General features: G+C 45.2%; 1 protein-coding gene across 1 annotated transcript; it reads right to left on the bottom strand.

Moving 5' to 3' along the window:
• Positions 1-4182: 4182 nt before the first annotated feature.
• On the bottom strand, positions 4183-19483 carry WFDC1 (WAP four-disulfide core domain 1). The gene is made up of 7 exons (XM_010127998.2): positions 19087-19483; positions 12513-12708; positions 11674-11757; positions 9770-9910; positions 8540-8581; positions 7628-7702; positions 4183-6762 (listed from the first exon to the last, which is right to left on the bottom strand). The coding sequence occupies exons 1-6, from the start codon at positions 19231-19233 to the stop codon at positions 7644-7646; spliced, it is 669 nt and encodes a 222-aa protein (XP_010126300.1). The 5' UTR covers positions 19234-19483; the 3' UTR covers positions 4183-6762; positions 7628-7643.
• Between the last annotated feature and the right edge of the window lie 542 nt (positions 19484-20025).

Below are 20025 nucleotides of genomic sequence, written 5' to 3' on the forward strand. Positions count from 1 at the left end.
CAGGAGGAGCGTTGGCGGGTGCCACATGCGGGCAGGCAGACAGGGAAGTTGTTTTCCCGAGGCCGCTGCGTGCAGAGGCAAGACAGGTTACACACACTGCCGAGCCTGTTTGTAAACTCCCAGGCTGGAGAAATCTTCCTTAAGAAACGCTTCAGTCAGCACCACGCCGGTATTTACAAGTATGTACATCAGGGAGAGGGCATAAATGCGTGATGTGTGCATTTGTGATGCTCATTTATTAAAAAACCCACAGGTTTTAACTCGGTAGAGGGGAGCGCTTTCATGGTGGATCTCAACATACGGCCGAAGTTAACCAGTTCCATCCTTTCTGAAGATTTATAGCTTCCTGTCAGGGAGCATCGTGCTCTGCTTTGCAGCAGGACACCTACGTCTTCCCCCAGGCATCATGGCTACAGGATTCACTTAGGCTTAAATTGTCTCTGAGGTGTAAACTATGAGATTAAGGTCCTCCTTTGAGGAGGAATAAATTCCCTCATTGAGGGAATAAATGTCATTCCCAGTCAAACATATGCGCAATTCTCTGCAGGAGAACAGTTTCTTCCCAGGACACCCAGCTGCCACCTTCCTACCTGTGGGGCAGTGGAGGTGGTGACACCCCAGCCTTGCACCTCTGTGACAGCCCATGGTGCTCAAAACCTGGCCACCTTCCATCAAACTGGTGTTTTCCCATGGAGCATTTCAGTCTGGCCTATCTGCATCTCCCAGGTGATAAGCCCCATGGGACATCCCACCAGCACAATGCTGCCAGAAGCTACAGAGAACACACGTTGTCCCAAGCTGTGTCCCACTGAAGTGGTCTGGAGAGAGGCCTTCTTTCCAAAGACCAAGGAGAAAGCAAAGTGATTAGGAAACACCCTACAAATAGCTGGGTTCTCGTAAATAACAGCTGGGACTTCCTAACTCCCTTGGCTCCTGATTGAGAAATGCTTTCTTAATGACTTGAACTGGATGCGTCAGGCAGATGAAGGAAGTTCCTGCATCGCTGCAACAGCCCTCCTTCCCATGAGAAAATATCCAGGGATAATGCTGGGCGCTGATTTTCAGGCAGCTCCCATCCAGGCCCTGCCCAGGGTTTAGGTTAGGTGCTTAGCCAGGGCTCAAAGGCAGCCCAGGCTCCCAGGGGTCCGTAGAGATTTAGACCTTATCGAAAAGTACGGGAACTAGGTGGTGAAACATGTCCAAGCTCACATACGCTTTTGAACTGGTCCCCTCCTTCTGCAGCTTTTGTAAGGATCTGGAGCATGGCCAGCTGGCTCTGCTGTGGCCCCGATAAGGCAAAGCCTGGCAAGGAAGCACATTCTTCTGTTCATCTGAGGGTGTTTGTAGTAGTCATAGCCTTGGGATCATACCGAATCGTTCCTCGTATCTCTGATAGAAAAGTGGTGAAAAACATCTTCCCCCTCTCCAGGCAGGTAGGAAAAAAAAATTCTCCTTGGTTTTGTTCTTGCTTTTCTCATCCCAAAACCTCACCCATCATCCACGAAGCTGGCGTACGGCACGGGGAGCTGCCACTCATGGGGAGCCTGGGTGTTCTTCTGGGGCTCTGCTGCGTGCAGCGTGTGCGTGGCCTGTGCGGTCCTCAGCGCGGCTCTCGTTAGCCAAGCGCTGCTGACAATCCGGCTAATTGAGCAACAGGCTCTCACTGCCGGTTTCCTTATTTAACTTCCTCCTCTTGGCAAAAAGCTGCCGCTTGTGGAAACACATGTAGCTCAGTGCTGTGTACACAATCCAGAGAGGGACAAAATCCAGAATCCACGCAACGTGGAGACGGGCCAAGACGCCACATCCCGGGTTGGCGCGGAGGCACCCGCTGCGCTCCGGCGTTGCGGTCACCTTCCTCCTCTCCCAGCTTTGGCGAGGGAGGGGGAATGACACAGTGAGGGGTACAACAACAATACCGAGACAAACAATACCGGCACAGAGAAGGAGGAATAGGAGTTGACGAGCATAATAACGCACCATAATAAGCGGGGTGGTTTGGTTTATTACCCAGTAGACCTGCAGCTCGGGAGAAACGGCATTGTCTGGGCTCAGGACTGTGGCCCTGTCTGTTGTTTGTATGTTCATTCAATCCTGTAACATGAAATTACATTTTAGCACCAATGAAACTGAATAAATGCAGGAAAAAAATGTAGCTGTTGCTGACTATTTGCCATACATTCTGCAAAATTGCTGAACAGACTGAAGTTTCATCTTCTTGCTATCTGATGGCTCAGAAGATGCTGGGAATAAACCGACTCAAGACTATAATGTAAAGAAAACATCACTAATACGAATTGTATCTCTTCATTCTGGTACAAGAGATAATTTTCACACTATAAAAATACAACACGCAGCCCAATTACAGTACCTACCATATTTCCTATTTAATTGGATAATAAAGCTCAGGGTCAGACTCCAGTTCTAAGCAGGTTCTGCTTCCCTCGCCACAACCAGGGCTCGTCACACTTTTGTTCCTCTTGTGCCACCTTGAGGGAAAAATCCTCTGGTGCATGGGTAGACTTTACTGAGTTTTACCCAAAAATCCAAATACTCTGCTTTCAGGTCGGATTTTTCACAGGCCCTTGGGCAGAACATCTTCTGCTCCTGGTTATGAAAGCAAAGAACAAAGTTTTGGACCAAGCTTCCTTTCTCTCTTCTCAATGCTGCTGACAAAGGCCAGGTAAAATCCTTAGGTCTCTCCCTCGGTGTGTCACCAGGAAGGAAGGGGGAATTTAATTAAATCTCTTGGTTTCTGTCTGCACAGCCCCCACTGGTTAAACTGGGAGACTCACCTGGTGGATCGGTCAGGTTGGGTGAAACGAGCCCTACCATCTCCATCTCCATTTTGGAAATTGTCAAAGGTCTGTTTTGTTTTGAACAGCTTTCTGAAGGTAACCAAAACACTTCTGCACCACAAAGCTTAATGGAGCTCTGAACTGGGCATGCCAAAAATACAGGAATTTATGGTTATCATTCTCATATTTACAACCTCTGCAGATTGCTGACCTGACTGTGGTTTTAATGCAGACCCCTGACTTCTTGAGGACCTATTATAATGTTTGTCCTTCTCTTGATTCCAGCTGTTGGGTTCGTGGATGCACCAATAGCACTTCAGTGTCACCTGCAGATGATGCCTTGGGTCACACAATGTTTTTTCCATGAAGACTGTTAGCCAGCTACATTAACAGAAACTATCTGCTTGCATAAACATGGAAACAAGTTGACATCAAAACATAATTTTGTGGTGTTCACCAAACAGATCCTTCTCTTGAAAGCCAAGGTGCTTATTCCATCTCACAGTTCACAGCAGGAGGCATGAATCTCCCCATCCAAATAGGCCACTGCCATGAGAAGTTGAAGGATATCTTCACTGCCAGCCTCAAGAGCCACCCTGACATCTAGCGCTAGCCGCTGTCTTCTCAAAAACCACAGAAAACCTTTCAAAAGCAATGAAACCCACTGCTCTTCCCTCCTGGGCTAAATTACAGGCAGTTTCTCTCTCAGTCACTTCTCTGTTGCGGTTTCAGGGCAGAAGGGAAGCAATGCAGAAGAACTCCTGCCCACTCCTGATGAACAGGTAGAGCAAGACCGGTGTGGGTGGAGCTGGTGGGATGGTGAAGTCTTGCTTGCTCCTGGAAACGCCAGGCTCCTCTTTCGCCACCTCTCCTGTGGTATCCTGCAGTGGGCACCAGCCCAATGTTGGCTTCTGACTCAGTTTACTTTTCCACCCTTCGAGCAAGCCTTGGCCTCCTGCAAAGCTGTCTGAGGAGCTGCTTGTGCTGCACAAACCCCCTGAGATGGCAGCTCAAACCCATGTGTCAGCGAACAACAGCTCTGAATCAACAAGGAAAATGCCTGATCAAATAAGAGGGTCACCTTCTACCTGGGTTACCATCACTATCCTCTTCATAGTCCATCAGCTCCACTTTGGGCAACAGAAGTGAAGGCATCAAGAATTGAGCGAGCATCTGACCACAAAGGTGGCCCCTCTGAAAGAGGACACTGGTGGTAGATGTGTTTCGGGGGTCTGTCACCTCCCTTCCAGTGAACAAAATGCCATTTGTCTCCCTGTGCCCATGTTTTCTGAGCTCTCCCCATAACGACAATTTAAAAGATTTGTCCTTTGTTTCGTACTTCGAAGCCAAGCGCACGTCAAGAACACACAACTGAAACCAGGCAGAGTTGAAAAATATACTGGTCACTTTTTATTGAGCACCAAAGTGGCAGAACCTGTACACATCTAAGCACCAGGGGCACAAACTGCGATGGGTCCGCCCGGGGCTGCCACAGATCCTCAGCTGCTGCCAGGCAGAGCAGCTCCACCCGCCACGCTGGGGGATCTGGAAGGCCATGAGCATTGCTAGCACAGTGATACACGGAAAGTTTATTATAGCACCAAACATGCTTTAAAGCATACACGGGAACGATAAAAACAACCTACAGTAGTGATTTCCTGCCGTGCTTCGGAAGACTGTTGTTAAGCCATTTGTCTTTGGAGAGAAGATAAGCTGAGGACAACTCATATGGTCTGTGTTTTCGTTTCAACGTGTGATGGATGTCAGCGTTGAAAACACAGGCATTTAGACAAGCCTCTTCTGCAGCTTTTGTTTCCAAGTTTGACAATTAATAACTCCAAAAGAGTTAACTTGAAAAAAACCCCAAGCGTTATAGCACCATAAGGACGGGTGATGTCTTTGATAACACCCAGTAAACAGAAATGCATCAACAAATTATTAATCTGTCAATTTTCTTTTTTAAAAATGCCTTTTGCAAGAAGAAAATCTCTTTACCATCCCATCCAGCAAGGTGGTCAGGTACGTGCTTTTGTGGCTACAAAAGAGCAGCCGCTGAAGTGAACGTGCCCACACAAATGAACATATTTTTGGACGCTTTGCCATATTAAGTTGAGATCTGAACTTTTAATCTTGCAGGCTTGTTAATGCTCTACACAAGTTTTTCAGCTAGATCCTCACAGGCTTTTAGGCACTGAATTTTCTACTTTAAATCAGAACAATTTGGCATTTACTCTTTGAGGCTTAGCAGTAACCACTGAAGGGCTTTGCTCATTTAATCAGAATTTGATTTTTCTGCAAGAAGTAATGCTGAAAAAAATCAATGCATTTCACTGAGCATGACTTTCATTATGAGCTGCGTTGCTTTAGGTTGCCAAGTAATGTCAGCGGTACAGCGTCAAGTTTCTGGCCTAAATTGAGATTGGAACCATAAAATATGGATGGACTCCTGTCTCTCAGCAGGAGTTAAGATATCATTCTATGTCGTCTATGATAAAATTCTAGAAATAGATCTGTTCGAATATGGTGTTCCATTTCATACCCAGAACTTGGAACACAGGCACAAAGAAGCGAACGGAGTTCAACAAATGGAGATATTTAGGAAAATGTGGAGCCTTTCAACTTTTCCTTTGCTCTGCGAAGCATCAAGGAGCGTGCCTGTTTAGAATGGGAAACAGAAGAGCGGTTTGGCATCTTTCATCTCTCCAGCTGCAAATGTCACATGCAAAGTATCAAGCGTTTTACAGGCGTCTTAGCTTTGGCTTGAGTGGAAAAAAAAATCCTATAGTCTGTGGGTGGAAGCAGGCACTTGTGTTTGTGAATTGGGTATTTATATACACCGCTACTACTCTGCATATTAAAATGCTGATTTCCTGCATGCAGATGGAGACACGTACTGAACAAGGCAGCAAATGTGGCTTCTTTCGCCCAGCAATTCTGGCAGATTTGTCAAAATGACCTCAAGGATTTATGGAAGTCAACATGAAGGTGCAGGACTTCCGAAGAGGAGTTGCCCATCTGCCAGACAATCCTTGTAATCACACAAATCGATCCTGTTTTTGCTTTTCTAACATGCGCAAAAAATAATCCGGGCTTCAGCCCTCTTGCTGAGGTTTTGCAGGTACAAAACTGCAGATGTGCATTCTGTGAGTATTAACTGTGCTGGCTAAAAACGATGACTTAAAAAGGCACGTGTGTGTGTCTGCTTAGAAACTGTAGAAAGAAATCTCTTCCAGCATTGGCCCTCGATCTGCAGCTCACCAGAGTGAGAAGCTAAAGGAAAGTAACTTAAAAAAAAATAATTATAAAATCTGTTTTGCTCCTAGCCCAGAGTTCCTCAGTTCTTAAGATTTCAAATTTGGGCTTGCAGATTGGGTGTCAAACCTGGTGAACGCGAGGAATAAAGAGGAAAAGAAGAAACCTGCAGTTTCTTCGAACGTTAAGCTTATGAAAAGGCTGATTTAAAGGAGTTGTTTGAGATAGGCAGGCACTGGATTTGATCCAGAGAGCCTCTTCACTCTTACAGTCTTGCCTGTTTTAATGCAACTTAGAGATTATATTTAGGTACAATTTTGATGTCACTTCATTTTTATAATAGCTATGTTCATGGTGATGAAATCTGAATCGGTCACATAACATGCACATAAAGGGCAGGCTCTGTTCCAGCAGCCTGATAATGGCACTGTGGCTTATGTGGATCCGCTTGGAGGTTTTTGGATTTCACTGGGAGAAGGGCAGCTCATAAATGGTGCGGTTTCTTTCAGGGGATCACATTTCTCCCCTTCCTGACAGGCTTAAAATCTAGACTCATCTTGTTCCTCGAACAGCGAAGTGTTTTTATCAGCGATGGGCAGGGATCAGGGTAATGCTGGAGACGTGCTCGTGAAGATTTGGGACCAGAGTTCTTCCAAACCAGAAAACTGTTGGGTAAAGCATTCCTTGACAGCTGTTTAACAGAGCGGTCCAGCTGGGTGAAAATCAAACAACAAAAAAAGAGGAATTAAAATATTTGTCCTTCCTGGGATGTTTGCACAGAACTTGTCCTTACGTAGCTGTGTAATCTGAACAGTCAGCCTGACGTAGGTACACAAAAGGCACACTGAACTGCTTTGTTTTCATAACCGCCAGTTAAGCTGAAGTAAGTTTTAAAGTGAAGCTGAAAGTGTTGAGAAAACCATCTTGGGACAGAACCTTTGGTATAATAAATATTTTCATTCTTGCCTAATTCCAAGCCTGATAAAACAACTGGAGCATTTTCAGTCAGCTTCGCTCTGGCCAGACACACGTACATTCACTTACGCGAATGGCTCGCACTGTTCTACGCAAATGCTCACACACATGAAGTTATCCCATAAAACCACCCATCAGTCCAGAATAAAGAGCTTTTTGATTTGTCTTGCTGGAGCAGTTATACCTGCATTAGAAGAAGCCCCTAAACAGAGTTTAAAGTCTTAAGGCACACAAAGTTTTGCAGCACTTATTTTTCATCCTGAACACCGCTCCATCCTCCAAACACCCACAAGGCAAAGGTTCTTCAAGGAAATCAGGTGCATCTTGTGAAATGAGAATAAAAAGTGGGAGGGGGACAGTAAGAGTTGGGAAGGACATTAAATTCTCCGTGGACAGTTTGCAGAGCTTGATCTCCAGCGCCACAGGTTCTCTGTGTCGGCACAGGCGTTTCATGGAGCCTGAGGTATGTGCTTGTACATAGTTTTAAGGTGCTGTCCTTATACTGGAATAATTTCACCCTCAAACAACCATTTCTTTAAATAACTGCATACTAAGCATCAATTCTTTTCACCCAGCTTTCCCTTTACTCACAGGACACTTACCCAGGCACACCTTTGATTAGCCTAAATGCTTCTGCTGGTTTTTCACATAGCCGACCACATTGTTGGAATTGCTCCCTGCAAAGCAAGTGCCAGCAAAGTTAGATTTTAAGTTAGTCTGTGGCAAATGTCTCCTCAAGATTCCCTAAGCAGTACAGTTTTACCGGTCTCATTACTCAGCAGTTCTCTGGGAGAGCTGCGATAGCCCACTAGACAGAGGAAAGGAAATCCTTTTGTAGTTTCATCAGCTAAACTGGACCAATTTGGCTGTTCTTATCACACAAAAGATGTTGTCTAGTTGTATCTGAATATCACTTCCAATCTGATCTGACCGTCACTCTCTAGATCCAAGAGTTAGCAGAAAACAAAAGCTTTGAAGCCATAAGGAAAGAGATCTTCTGGAAGATCCTCCTGCTTTCTTTGAGACACACATCTATCAATCTGTGCAGGGACCTGACATCTCTTGTGGTTGCAGATAACAACGGACTGATTCGTTGGGCTCCAGTCACCTCTTATCACACACCGCAACTCAAGCTCTTGGCAAAAGACCCTGCTTTTAACAGAGTTCTGTGTTCATCTGCAAGGAGTCCTGGGCCATGAGCAAAGCTCCAAAAATATACTTAAAAATAACAAAAGGTTATTGGATTGAGTGTGTCTCACCCCTAGGGTGGGAACCCCTGGCAGGAGGCTGCACCATTTAACACAGTGTGCCACAGCTGCAGATACTGATTCTCAAGAGCCCACAGTCAGGGCAGGGCAGATCTTAAAATAAGATCTTTTGACCAAGGCGTAGAGAGTTGAGGCTAAAGGATCTCTTCTTGCTATGTATGTACCTTCATTTCATAAGCAGCAAATTCCTTATTAAAAAATGCAACAATTCTTAATAATAGCAAACACTTCATGCCAGTGGCTTACCAAAATATTCCTTGTAGTACTTATGCCTCAGGTTACGTCCATCTGAAAGAGAAGGTATGTAATGAGAACATGTCCAGCCAGCCTTTATTCTTTGTGTTAAACTCTGTACTTCTGTGAACAGTGCAGAGAAATTACAGATACGGAAATAATAACCTCATAAACAGGAAAATAAAAGATCTCTGTAGCTGAAGTAGTGTAAGCTGCTACAAACCTCTCATGAAACCTCTTAGATCATTGAATTAAGTGGACACAACTCACTTATTCTGTGAGTGGTTGACTGCTGGCCACTAGCATGTTGTGTTCTTTTGAGTAACTATCAACCAAGGAATCATGGACTTTCTCAAATTAAAGAAAATTTGAGTAAAATTTCAGACTGTCTATTAGTGTTTTACATAATTCAAGTTCCAGCTAGGTTTTTCTGTTTACCATTTATATTTTTATTTAAGCTCTCAGAAATACCAAGTGTCTAAGAACCATATATATACATGACATTTCTGACTATGGATGTTATTAGAGAAAAACATATAAAAGAGTTGGTAAAAAAAACCCCCAGAAATGGTAAAATTCTTAGTCTTTTATGGAAGTAGCTCAGAGATCTGGTTGGATGCTTCCTCTGGCTTTTACAGTGACCAAATGGAAAAACTGATGTCGCATGTTTCCACACTGAGATAAGTCCAGTGCAGACTTACATACCCTACGATTCAATGAAGGCACACATACTTAGACATGTTATGAGCTTTCCTGGAAAATAGCTTGGCCTATGTACATTCCTTTGTTGGGCAAATGTGTCAGTAGAATAAAGGGGACAATATTTTGGATACAGAAAGCAAAGTCAGAAGTCAAAAATGGAATCTGAAACTCATATTTCTTAGTTACGTGTGTAGTAATATACAAATATTTCTATTTTTTGTGCTGCATAATAACAGCACGTGCTTATACAATTCCAGAGGACACTGGCATACAGAGCAAACAAGAAGTACATCCCCTGCTTCAGGTATTTCACAGAGCTCAGCCACCACCAAGGGCATTAGAAACCTGAGGTCGCTGCGGAGTGGGGACTGTCTTTCAGCCCAGCTCTCACACACTGCCCTGGGCTGCCCAGAAAACCCAGGAAGCGCATGAGAGCAGATGTACCACCAGATCTCCTTCAAAGTCAGTGAGAGCACAGCGTCCCTTACTGGTGTTTCCATGACAGAAGAAGAAAGGAAAAGAAATTTCCAGTCAACTGACCTGGATTTCCACGGAGCTTGATGCACTGGCCCCTGTTAGGGATTCCTTCAGCTGTGTTGCCCGGGTTGATGATATGGCATTCATAGCCTGTGGGGCAATGCAGAGGCTCATCTCCATCCTCAGTGGTACTGCAGGCCTCAGCTGCAAAAGAAGCCTGCAGGTCTTAAATCATGGCTTTAACACCCACAGGTAACCAAAATATGACAACATGGACACTTCCTTCTGTATCTCCTCCCAGACAGGATCTCAGACTACTTCCCACCCAAGAATACCAAGGAGGTAACACCTCCAAAGGAGCCTGGCAGTGCTGGTGATCCAGTTCACACCTTACACAAGAAGCTGGCATGTCTAACCCAATATGGGGAGCGCAGGTCAGCCCGTTTACTTGCAATGACACCATCCCCACAGCCTGATGTGCAGGGTCTGTGCGAGGGCTGGCCAGCAGTGAAGAGGGACCACCGCTGCCCACCACGCTTGCAGTGATGGGTGGTCCCTCCACGCGGTCATAAGTGTTCCAGCCAGTGTTTCAGGCTGGGTGAGGAATTAGGGAAACGTGACCAGGAAGCTGGCAGTTTGATGCTTTGTTCTTTGCTCCACACCCATTAACTTAGTGATGAATTTAAACCTCAGAAGTGACTCACTATGGAGCAAGGCTGTACCACCCCTGTTACAAACTCAGGCTTTAGCTGCCTTGGCCCCGGATATCTGGCAAGTGCAGAGCAGAAGAAGAGAGTAAAGCAGGACTCGCAGGCAGCGTGTCCATTAAATGTACAGACCATGCAGGGACAACTCCACCCTTTCATCCACCAGGATTTTAATTTCAAGGACCTCTGCTGTAATTCTCAAGCTGTGACTGATGATTCTTATTTCGCTAATTACTCCCTCAAGCTCAGATGAAGGTGTTAAGATAAGAACAAATAATATAAGCATTACAAGGATGGATGAGGAGGAACTTATTTTATCTTATTTCTAGCAGTGCAGCTTCACTGAGCTGGAGGCAGAATTTTCTCTTGAAGATCTAGGAGTTTCCATAATAGATGAGAGTCAAGGTTTCAGCGAGTGTGATACCATCTGTGCAAGACCAAAGAGGGTAATTTAATGGTGCTACCTGTGTCTGACTAAAGCTGATCAAAAGCTGAAACAGCCTTTCCATGAAGAAATTAAGAACTTCAGGCATACATACATCTGGGAATGTCTCGTAGACAAAGACTTCTCTTCCCACCTCCCTACCCTGTCCTTGTTTCAATTTAAGGTATTGGAAAAAAATAATTAAAAGACCTTTCCCTATGGAATTAACCTGAGAAGCCCAATCTCATTAGCAGTCCCCGAGATTAGATGCTCCCAGCTCCACATCAGCTTGACATAGTTCTGCAGCAGCTTGCCAGGGCTCTTCTTCAAAGCAACCTTCAGACCTGACAGCTGCAGATCCAGCCCAAGGCATCTGTGTGATGAGGCCACTGTTGATTAAAAGATCTCCTAATCCAAGTCCACCCATAGTCTATCAGGAAGCTGGCAGGAGATATGTGTATGCTGACAAAGCCTTTTTCTAAAAAAAATAAAAAAGATGTATTTCTACTGATAGAATAGAATCATAGAATCATTTTGGTTGAAATGGACCTTTAAAGGTCATCTAGTCCCATTTCCCTGCAAGAAGCAGTCTATTTATTTCAAGAACAGATATAAATCCAGTTCCCTGGAGTACATAAGTAGCCATATCCATAAAAAGCAGCTGATTTCCTGCACCAGAAACAAGCCCCCAGCACCACACAGAGTTATTCCTACGGAAACTCCAAAAAAATACCAGCAGCCCCAGTATCCCAACATCTCTGTGTATGAAGAATATATTATTTTGTGCCTTTGTATAATTACTGATATCCCAGAGAAGACAGTGGAATGTACTGTACCTTGTAAGACTTCCTCTGGGCCATCCAAAAGCCATCCATTTCCTCCCAGCCAGCGGGGTTTGGGCTGAACCAACCAGTCTAAAACTGTAAAAGACAGGAACAAGAAACCAGAGCATCAAGGTGGAGTAGCCACAGGGCACACAGCTGATGGAAAAGTCATGGATTTCCCCTAACAGCCAGTGATGAGGTTGCCAGGCCTCTGAAGGATGGATCTGAGTTTTCAGTGAGATAGTTCTATTCATGCTCTTGTCCTAGTGGCAAGAGAGCCACGGATGTTATCCAGGGCCACAAGAACCTGGTGTCACAAAGGCCAAAGCAGCTGTTGTTTCGCATCCTCCATTCTTACAGCACGGACCATATGAGATGGCTGCCTCACTTCTGAGCACTAATTCAGATTGGGATTACTTCTTTTCCCGAATATATAGTCCTAGGAAAAGAACTGGCCTCAAGTGCTTTCTACCATTTGTGCTGGTGGAAATTTTGCAACACCAGCTGATTTGAGATAATTTTTTGATTCAGCAATCATCCCAGAAATCAGAACTGTGGAACCGAAGCTTTATCTTCAATTTAGGAGTCGTGGATGCCCCACCCCTGCAAGTGTACAAGGCCAGGTTGGACAAGACTTTGAGCAACCTGATCTAGTGGAATGTGTCCCTGCCCATGTCAGGGGGCTGGATCTAGATGATCTTTAAGGTCCTTTCCAACTCAAACCATTCAATGATTTTGTGATAACTCACACTCGAACCAAGCCTCCCACTCGAGATCCAACACACATGGGGATGACTACCATCATTTCTGCATGCTTCTCTCTACCAGTTTGACCACTGGGCCCACCCTACCTGGTGGTGGCTGCACAGACTCCAAGCAGGCATAGATACAGCCATTGTAGCAGCAGCGCTTGTGCCTTTCACACTCTGAATCCGACCGGCAGCTGGGCACCTCGCAGGCTCGGTCAGGCAAAGTCTGGGGCGGTGGGGGGCAGCGGTCATTCTTCTGGTAGTGCGAACTGTGAGAATGAAGAGGGTACTCATAATCCTTGCAAAGAAAAGAAAAGGAAACAAAGGTTTGGCATAAGGTGAATACCAAACATCCCATCAGCTGAAACAGAAGAGGGATTTTCAAAGTGATTTTTAAATATTCATTAGAGAGAAGAATTAACTGTTCAGCTCCCCCAGCACTGTCTTCAGCACACGGAGGAGAGAGCTCTACGATCACCTTAGCACACTGCTTTGGAAACACCAAACCACCAAATTATTGTGTGGAACTCATTTTATAATTAAGGTTATAGTAATGACAATGAGGAGGTAAAAAAATATCCTTTAAAGTCTTTTACACTGGTCTGGCAAACAGTGAGAAAGACTCCAGGCACCCTCACGATGAGCACACCAAAGCACTTTGATAGTAAAGCAATGGAAATGATGACGCTGTACTGTTCTGAGGTTATGTCCTCAAGTGGGACCTGGAACTAATGTCCCAGGTAGCATCTGTCTCCTCAATAAGCTCTTCTACATTCATAACATTCTTCTGGACCAGAACTTATAGGGGAGTCTTTCAAGCTTACCCACTGTGGGGTCCTGGGTTGTTAAATTAGAGGGCATTTCTAAAACACGAGATGATGTGGGTGAGATCTGCGTGGGTGATGCCAGTTCAATCCCAAAGAAAATGAGGCTGCGCTTGACTGTAGCAGAAAGGAGCCCAGCTGCTCATTGCACACCAAAAAGACAAGGGAGATTTAAAGTGGATTAACAGGCACGGGATTTTACCAGAAACATTTGTAAGAGGCAGTATTCAGATATTATTCATGCTGGCGGCATTTTAGCAAGAAGCCAACTCCCTCCGACAGAGGTGAATCACCCAAGCCCACTCCTTTCTCACCTGTGGCCAAACGACTCATCTCTGGGCTTGAGCTCAGGTCCCCAGAGCTGCACAAAGTACTCACCAAGGGCAATCGGTTCTCAGACACATTAACAAACATTACTAAGCTCTAATCAAATCAAAAGAGGGATTCTGGATTTGCACTTTTATAAAGAGATCAGTATCTAGCCAGAGATATGAAGTGAGCGCTGCCACGCACTCGCTAGCAAGCTGTTGAGTTTAGAAGCCCTATATACTTGGCCTGATCGCTGTCGTGTTACAAAATCAGTGATGAACAGCTGTGGTTATTATTCCAAGAAACAACATGGTGCAACTGTCCCTGAGGGGGCCTCTAGGAAATTTCACCATCAGGCTATGGAGAAATTTGAGGTGAGACTAATACCCCTCTCCATCTACATGCTGCTACATCCCCGTTGTTGAAACCTCCCAACAGCTTCTGTAGAGAGCACGTGCCTTTGCAAAACAGCATGTCTCCACATGTAGTGTCCAAAAAAATGTCCCAGGAGAGGCCCCTAAGAGGTCCATGGCCCTGGGGACTGACCACTGGCCCGCATGGCCTCTGCTGCCATGTGTGACCGAGCAGCACTCAATCATCCATAGCGGTGAAAATATCATCTCCACTTCCTTAGGATAATTTGTAACGCAGAGAATGAGGCTAATTCCAAGGGACATCAAAAGAAATAAAGACGCACATTGTTTGTGGTACTGATGTGAGAGACTTTACTGCCATACTGTACACAGGGTGGAATCGTGTTGTTAAAGTGGTGGGTTTTACACCAAAGCTGACCTCCGTTCTTCGGCCCATAGCTCGGGGGAAACAGAGCAGCAGAGTTTCTCTGCTGCCTGGTTGCACCGCAACGGAGCATCAGCCAATGCAGAAGTATGGAGAAAAGCCGGGGTGACTAAAAGTTTTAATTTCTGTTACAAAGTGGACATTAAAGAAAAAACATAGCCTGTTATATCTATAACTGGTTAAATAATGTGTGTGTGTGTCTGTGTGAGACAGAGAATTCCTAGTATTTCCACAAATGGCAGCCTCCAGCTCTGTTCCCAATATCAGCCTGTGCTGTTTCCAACACCAATAAACATTTTTCTTCTGCTTTTTCCTTAGTTTTTCCAATTCATTGAACAAGAAACTGCTCAAAACTTCTTCTGTGAGGTTGTTTTCTCATGAATTGATAGGTTGTTTGAAGCACAAAATAGGTTTGAAAAAAAATATTCCTAATTTAGCTGATGTTTTCAATGTTAAAGTGTAAAACAAGGTGTAAGCTATCACATCATCCCATTCCTCAAAAGCTGAAAACACTCCAGCTTTGAAATAAAGCGCTTTTGAATTCAAGATATTGCAAGTTCAAATTTTTTTTTTTTGCTGTTGCATTTTAAATAGAGAAAATGCTTGGACTAAGTATAATTTTGGGATACAAGAGCATTTAGCAGTAAATGTAGTCAGCTCCAAACATTCAGCAGGTCTTCTTGTTGGAGGGATCATCCCGGAAGGTCACAGGTTACTATTCTATTCTTTGAAATGTCAGCTGCAGACTGAAATGTGACCAAAATAATACTGGCAAATAATGGATATATGAAGAAAAAAACCAAACCTCTGAACAATTCCTGTAGTTGTTTCACAGATGATTCAGAAACCAAGAAGCCAAAACTGCAATGAACAGTTGGCTCAATGAATGAGATTTCCGTTCGGGAACAATATAACATTTTTAGCCAAATAACTTTGTGCCTCATGACCTCCCTGCCCATTTTCTCTGCTCACCTATTGCTTTGAACGCCTTTATTTTAAAACTTCATGGTCAAAAAAATATATTTTTTGTGCGTTTGATCTAATAAAGGCATTGCTACAGGTTTATGTATGCATAAATCATCCCAGTGGGAAACAGGATTCCCTCATTCCCAAAATAGCCTTGTTAAGGATGTCTCCAGGTGTGGGTTACAAGATCTTTTTAAAAGCTCTCCCAGGATTCACAATTTGGCTCTCGGCACAGCTCGGATTTATTGTTTTTACAGATCGTGACAACGGTCAAGATTTCTTCCTTTAAGAATATTTTTCAATGCAGGAGGCAAATTGCTCTTTCCCATGGAGACTTTTAAAACCATTTTAAAGACAATATCTGCCTTAGAGATATCCAGACACAAAGCAAGGGGAAAAGTTCAGAGTTCAGCTGAGGAACCAGGAGGCCAGCAAAGACGACCAGGAAAAAACCTGAATGCAACCCCTCACTCTCAACCCACCTTTTCAAGAGTAATTGGGATGCAGGCTGCCTCCAAAAAATCCAAGATCAGTTATATTTGTGTCTGAAACTGGACCCTGGCTTGTGTCAAAGCTCAATTATCTGCTAATTCGTATTCTCCATGGTCACCCCTGAGATCACGCATGAGGTTTATTCCCAGTCTCTGTCACACGTATTTCCAAACACTGTCCATAAACCACTTCTTCTCTGAAACAAGATACAGTCAGGAGGAGTTTAGAGCTCTCTAATATTTCTGTCAAAGACCTGGGAAAACACAGATCATCGCTGATCAAAATTGCAAATACCAGACTGAAGAAGGGTTAAATAATCTGAAGGACATGACCAGAACAATAGGAATCACATTGTCCTGCTGTTGACTCTGGATTAGTAGCTTTGGTTCTGGTGTCTGCAGTACTGGAAGATGGTTGCAAAATTAGGGTGGGCTCAAGGAAGATGCACAACAGTGATCAGAAGACTGGAAAACAGAGAACAGAGTGCAAGACTAAACGTGCGCACGCAGGTTCCAAGGGGGAGGCTGAAGGCTGCCCTGCTCACATGTTACGCTGAGGCACACGCGGGACAGAGCCCTCGTGGGAGGTGTGCTGATCTGGGAGATGAAGAGTTGATTTATGACAGCTAGCTGGAGGGTAGATAAATTGCTGGAAGAACATCACAGCAGCTGCGAGGAATTCTTCATTTCTGGAAATCTTTAAAAGACGGATGGATTTTTTTCTAAAATGTTTGATGCAGTTGACACTGGAATAACATCAAGACTGCCCCAGGTTTTTCCAAAGGATATGTCAGTGTCTTGATAACGAATTGAAAAGCATCCCCAGGTGGCTCCCTCCCTCTGCCCTTTGGGAACAGTCCACAGCCTGCGCAGGGGCTGCAGAACACCAGCCGCGCATCACTAAACTTGACGAGTGTCCCTCTGGCTGTAAAATACAGAGATTTCCTAAAAGCTGGAAGCCCAGCTTCTCCATCCCACTGTGACCGCCAGTTTTTTTCTTCTCACTGCATCCCCTCTCCTCTTTCTCCCTTCTCCATTCCCGCTTGACCCCTCTTTGCCAACCAACACCCTTCCTCAGAGTCCTTAATGAAAAACTCCTGGTCAGACCTCAAGCCAGCTCCTCATCATAACACCTGCTTGTTTGGTGGCTGCATCGCTCCTGCTGTGGACTCAGTTTTTTTTGGACTCAGACAACATCACTCTCAGTCATCTCCCTACCACTCACCGCCTCTTCCCCCTCCAGACCTTGCCCATGTCCTTCTGGGGGTCCCACGGGGATGTCTATGGCCCATCTCCCGTCTGGCCGTACGTCGCTGTGAGCACCTCCATCTGTTACCCCGCTATCCAAGTGACTCACAAATCAGCTGTTCCACCCACAACCTCTGATTTTTAAACTGTAGGGAACATACAGCATTTGGTAGAAAAGAAAGCATCTGAGAAACAAGAGGGGCTGCCAAAACAGACTTTTGGTGGGTAAGAGGATGGAGAGAGGACGCCTTCCTCCTTACAAGGTTTTGAGGAGAAGGAAAAAGAAAAGCATTTTCTGTTTTCCCTAGATAAGATGTTTCTGTCAATATGAGCAATTCTAGCCGAGCTTGCCAGATCAGTAGCACCTGGATTCACGGCTGCCAGGAAAAACAGTCCTTTGAAGAACTGCAGATTGAAAGACGAGGATATATCCTCAGGGGAGCGGGCTCTGTGCCCCTACAGAGCACATTATCTGAAGATCAACATGTAAATTCCTGTTCTACTCCTGTCCTGTCTCTCTGGGTCACTTACTTCATAGTTCCTACTGAATCTGAGCTTCGCATTGAAACACGACAGAAGAACACACTCATAGATACACTTTCCAGTAAGTGACTGCAGGAAACACAGCTCTTCATGTCACCATTTTCCAATTACAGTGTGAACCAGATGATACCCTGTCCCAAGGGAAGCTAGAATGAAGAAAATTTCTTGTTGTAAAATACTGGGATGCCTTTCAAATACTAACACAATGTTTTCTGCAACATGTCAAGGAGACAAGAGCACGTATTTCAGTTCATTCAGCACGGGAAAAAGACACGTGTCACAGTTCTGAGTCAGCAATTGCACAAACGCCAATGTAGCTGTCCCCAGCATCACCCTAGATGTCAGGGGCAAAAAAGCATCCATTTTAAATTAGATGCTTTTATACGTGGTAGCAGAAAACAGGTGGAGGAATCTTCCTGTGACACTGAGGAGCTGTTTATACACATGCAATAGCTGGAAGATGAAATCAGACCTGAGCACGAGAAAAAAGATGGGCTGGGGCTTCCACCGAAGTCATTCAAGGAGCAGAAGCCTTGAGTCAGTGCTGGCTTCTAAGGGGATTGTAATAGAGTAAGTCAAAATTTCAGATTCAGAGCTTTTTTCTTTCTAAACAGTGGGTCCTGAAAGTCAAGCTATCAAATTATTTTCCTCTTTTTTTTTTTTTTTTAAATTTCCTCATGGCCATCTCTAACATCCTTTTGTCCCAGACACACCAAAACAGGACCCAGCACCATCCTCTTCTCCCCTCACAGTCACTTCTTGCTGCTTCAGTTTCAAGTCCAGCACTACCGCAGATTTGGAAACGGAAGTTGTGCTCAGTACCCCGCGCAAGGCTGCCAAAGGCGGGCAGGGACAGGTGGTGCCACTGAGCGGCTGCCGGGGCGCGGGCAGCGGAGAGGGGCTCTGCTCCCAGTGAACACACCAGGCATGAGAAAAGATGTCTCTCATCTGCTCCTTACGCCCGTTAAGGTGATCGGCACATTGCTCTGAGCCTCTGGATCAGGAGGTCTCTGTGCTTCAGCGATTTACAAAGCCCTAGGCAATGCCACCATCCCTCTGGTACACATCACCACCAGGAGCTGGAGACATTTACCCAAAGTTACCCCAAAGGGCAGCGGAGGAACTGGGCGGGGAACCCTCCTCCCTGCTCTAAGCAATAAATCATTCTCTTCTTTTCACTAAATCTATCCCAGACACCGAGGTTTTGCATGCCTGTTCTCCCCTCTTGCTGTCCCATGAAGTTCATAGGAAAAGCAGCGATGGCTGCCGTACCAATGCCTTCGCCCCACTCCGAGCGCGCTTTCCGAGTTTCCCATCGCAGCAGCTAGGTGGCAAAAGTCTAGCACAGCCTGGGAAACTTAAAGCAGCCCTTTTACAAAGAGCCAGCCTGCGGATTCAAATACTTCTGCTGAAATGATACATGCACATAAAGAAAACTCCCCTTTCACGGTGAGCACACCCAGCTCCCCCAAAATCGCTCCACCGCGGGTTACTCACATCGTACTTCTCCGTCATTTTCAGATGGAGCGCACGCTTCCAGAGATTCCTTGCACAGCCTGAATCTGGCAGCAAAACTAAGACACACAAGGCTGCAGTGAAGATCTTTTTACAGAAATGCATCTCTGACAGCGCCCTGGAATCCATTTTCCCAAGGAGAGATCAAATAATGAGCCCGGCTTTTGGGATCCAGACGATTCAGTCTTGGCAAGGAGGGAGACAGGGAGGGAGGGAGAGCGAGGGCTGATCGCTGGTGGGAGCCGCTTTTCACCGCACAGCTTCTGGGAAGGGAAAGGGAAAAAAAAAAAAAAAAAAAAAAAAAGAGCCCGCAAGCAGAAGCCAGGAGCTGCTGTTGAACTTCTTTACTCAAAGTTAGATCCGTTTCTCAGCTCACATGTTCACACAAAGCACACACTCTCCTTGAATGATAGATGGGAAGATTATTTGGAAAGATTATTTTTAGACCTTTGTTCCCAACATCTGGCATCCTCAGAGAGCCCCATTCAAAGCCAAAGCGTGGGATCAGATGACAGCTGCCGCAGGGGGAAATAAAGGTCTTGGAGGGGTGGGCTGGGTGGCTTCTAGCAAACAGCTCACCCAAACTTCCCAAGGCACTCGGTTTGCCCTTTGTGTGCTTCCCAGTGTGCCCGGAGCTGTGGTTTTGCATCGTGTTTTGACAAACTGATAACTTCATATGAAGATTGCTTGAAGGAAACGATTTAAAGACATGATAAACATGCAGGGGCTTTAATTAAACCAAGTTGACGTTAGCTTTCTGCAAATCATTTTGAAGAAGGGGAAGACGTGGCCACTGGGGAAAAATAAATCCATACGCATGGGTGGGGAATAGGGAAGGAAGGCGATTTGGAAATGATGTGACCGAATGGAAAGTGAGGAAGGGGACGTGAGTCAGCCTGTGCCTGACAATGGGTGATACTG

This window comes from Chlamydotis macqueenii, chromosome 13 (assembly GCF_036417535.1).
Source record: "Chlamydotis macqueenii isolate bChlMac1 chromosome 13, bChlMac1.mat, whole genome shotgun sequence".
In the NCBI taxonomy this organism is placed as follows: domain Eukaryota; kingdom Metazoa; phylum Chordata; class Aves; order Otidiformes; family Otididae; genus Chlamydotis; species Chlamydotis macqueenii.

Coding starts and splice junctions, on each gene's coding strand:
- WFDC1 (XM_010127998.2), bottom strand. CDS start 19,233: ATGGATTCCAGGGCGCTGTCAGAGATGCATTTCTGTAAAAAGATCTTC. Junction 12,709..19,086: donor AAATGACGGAGAAGTACGAT/GTGAGTAACCCG, acceptor TTTCTTTGCAAG/GATTATGAGTACCCTCTTCA. Junction 11,758..12,512: donor GTCTGTGCAGCCACCACCAG/GTAGGGTGGGCC, acceptor TGTCTTTTACAG/TTTTAGACTGGTTGGTTCAG.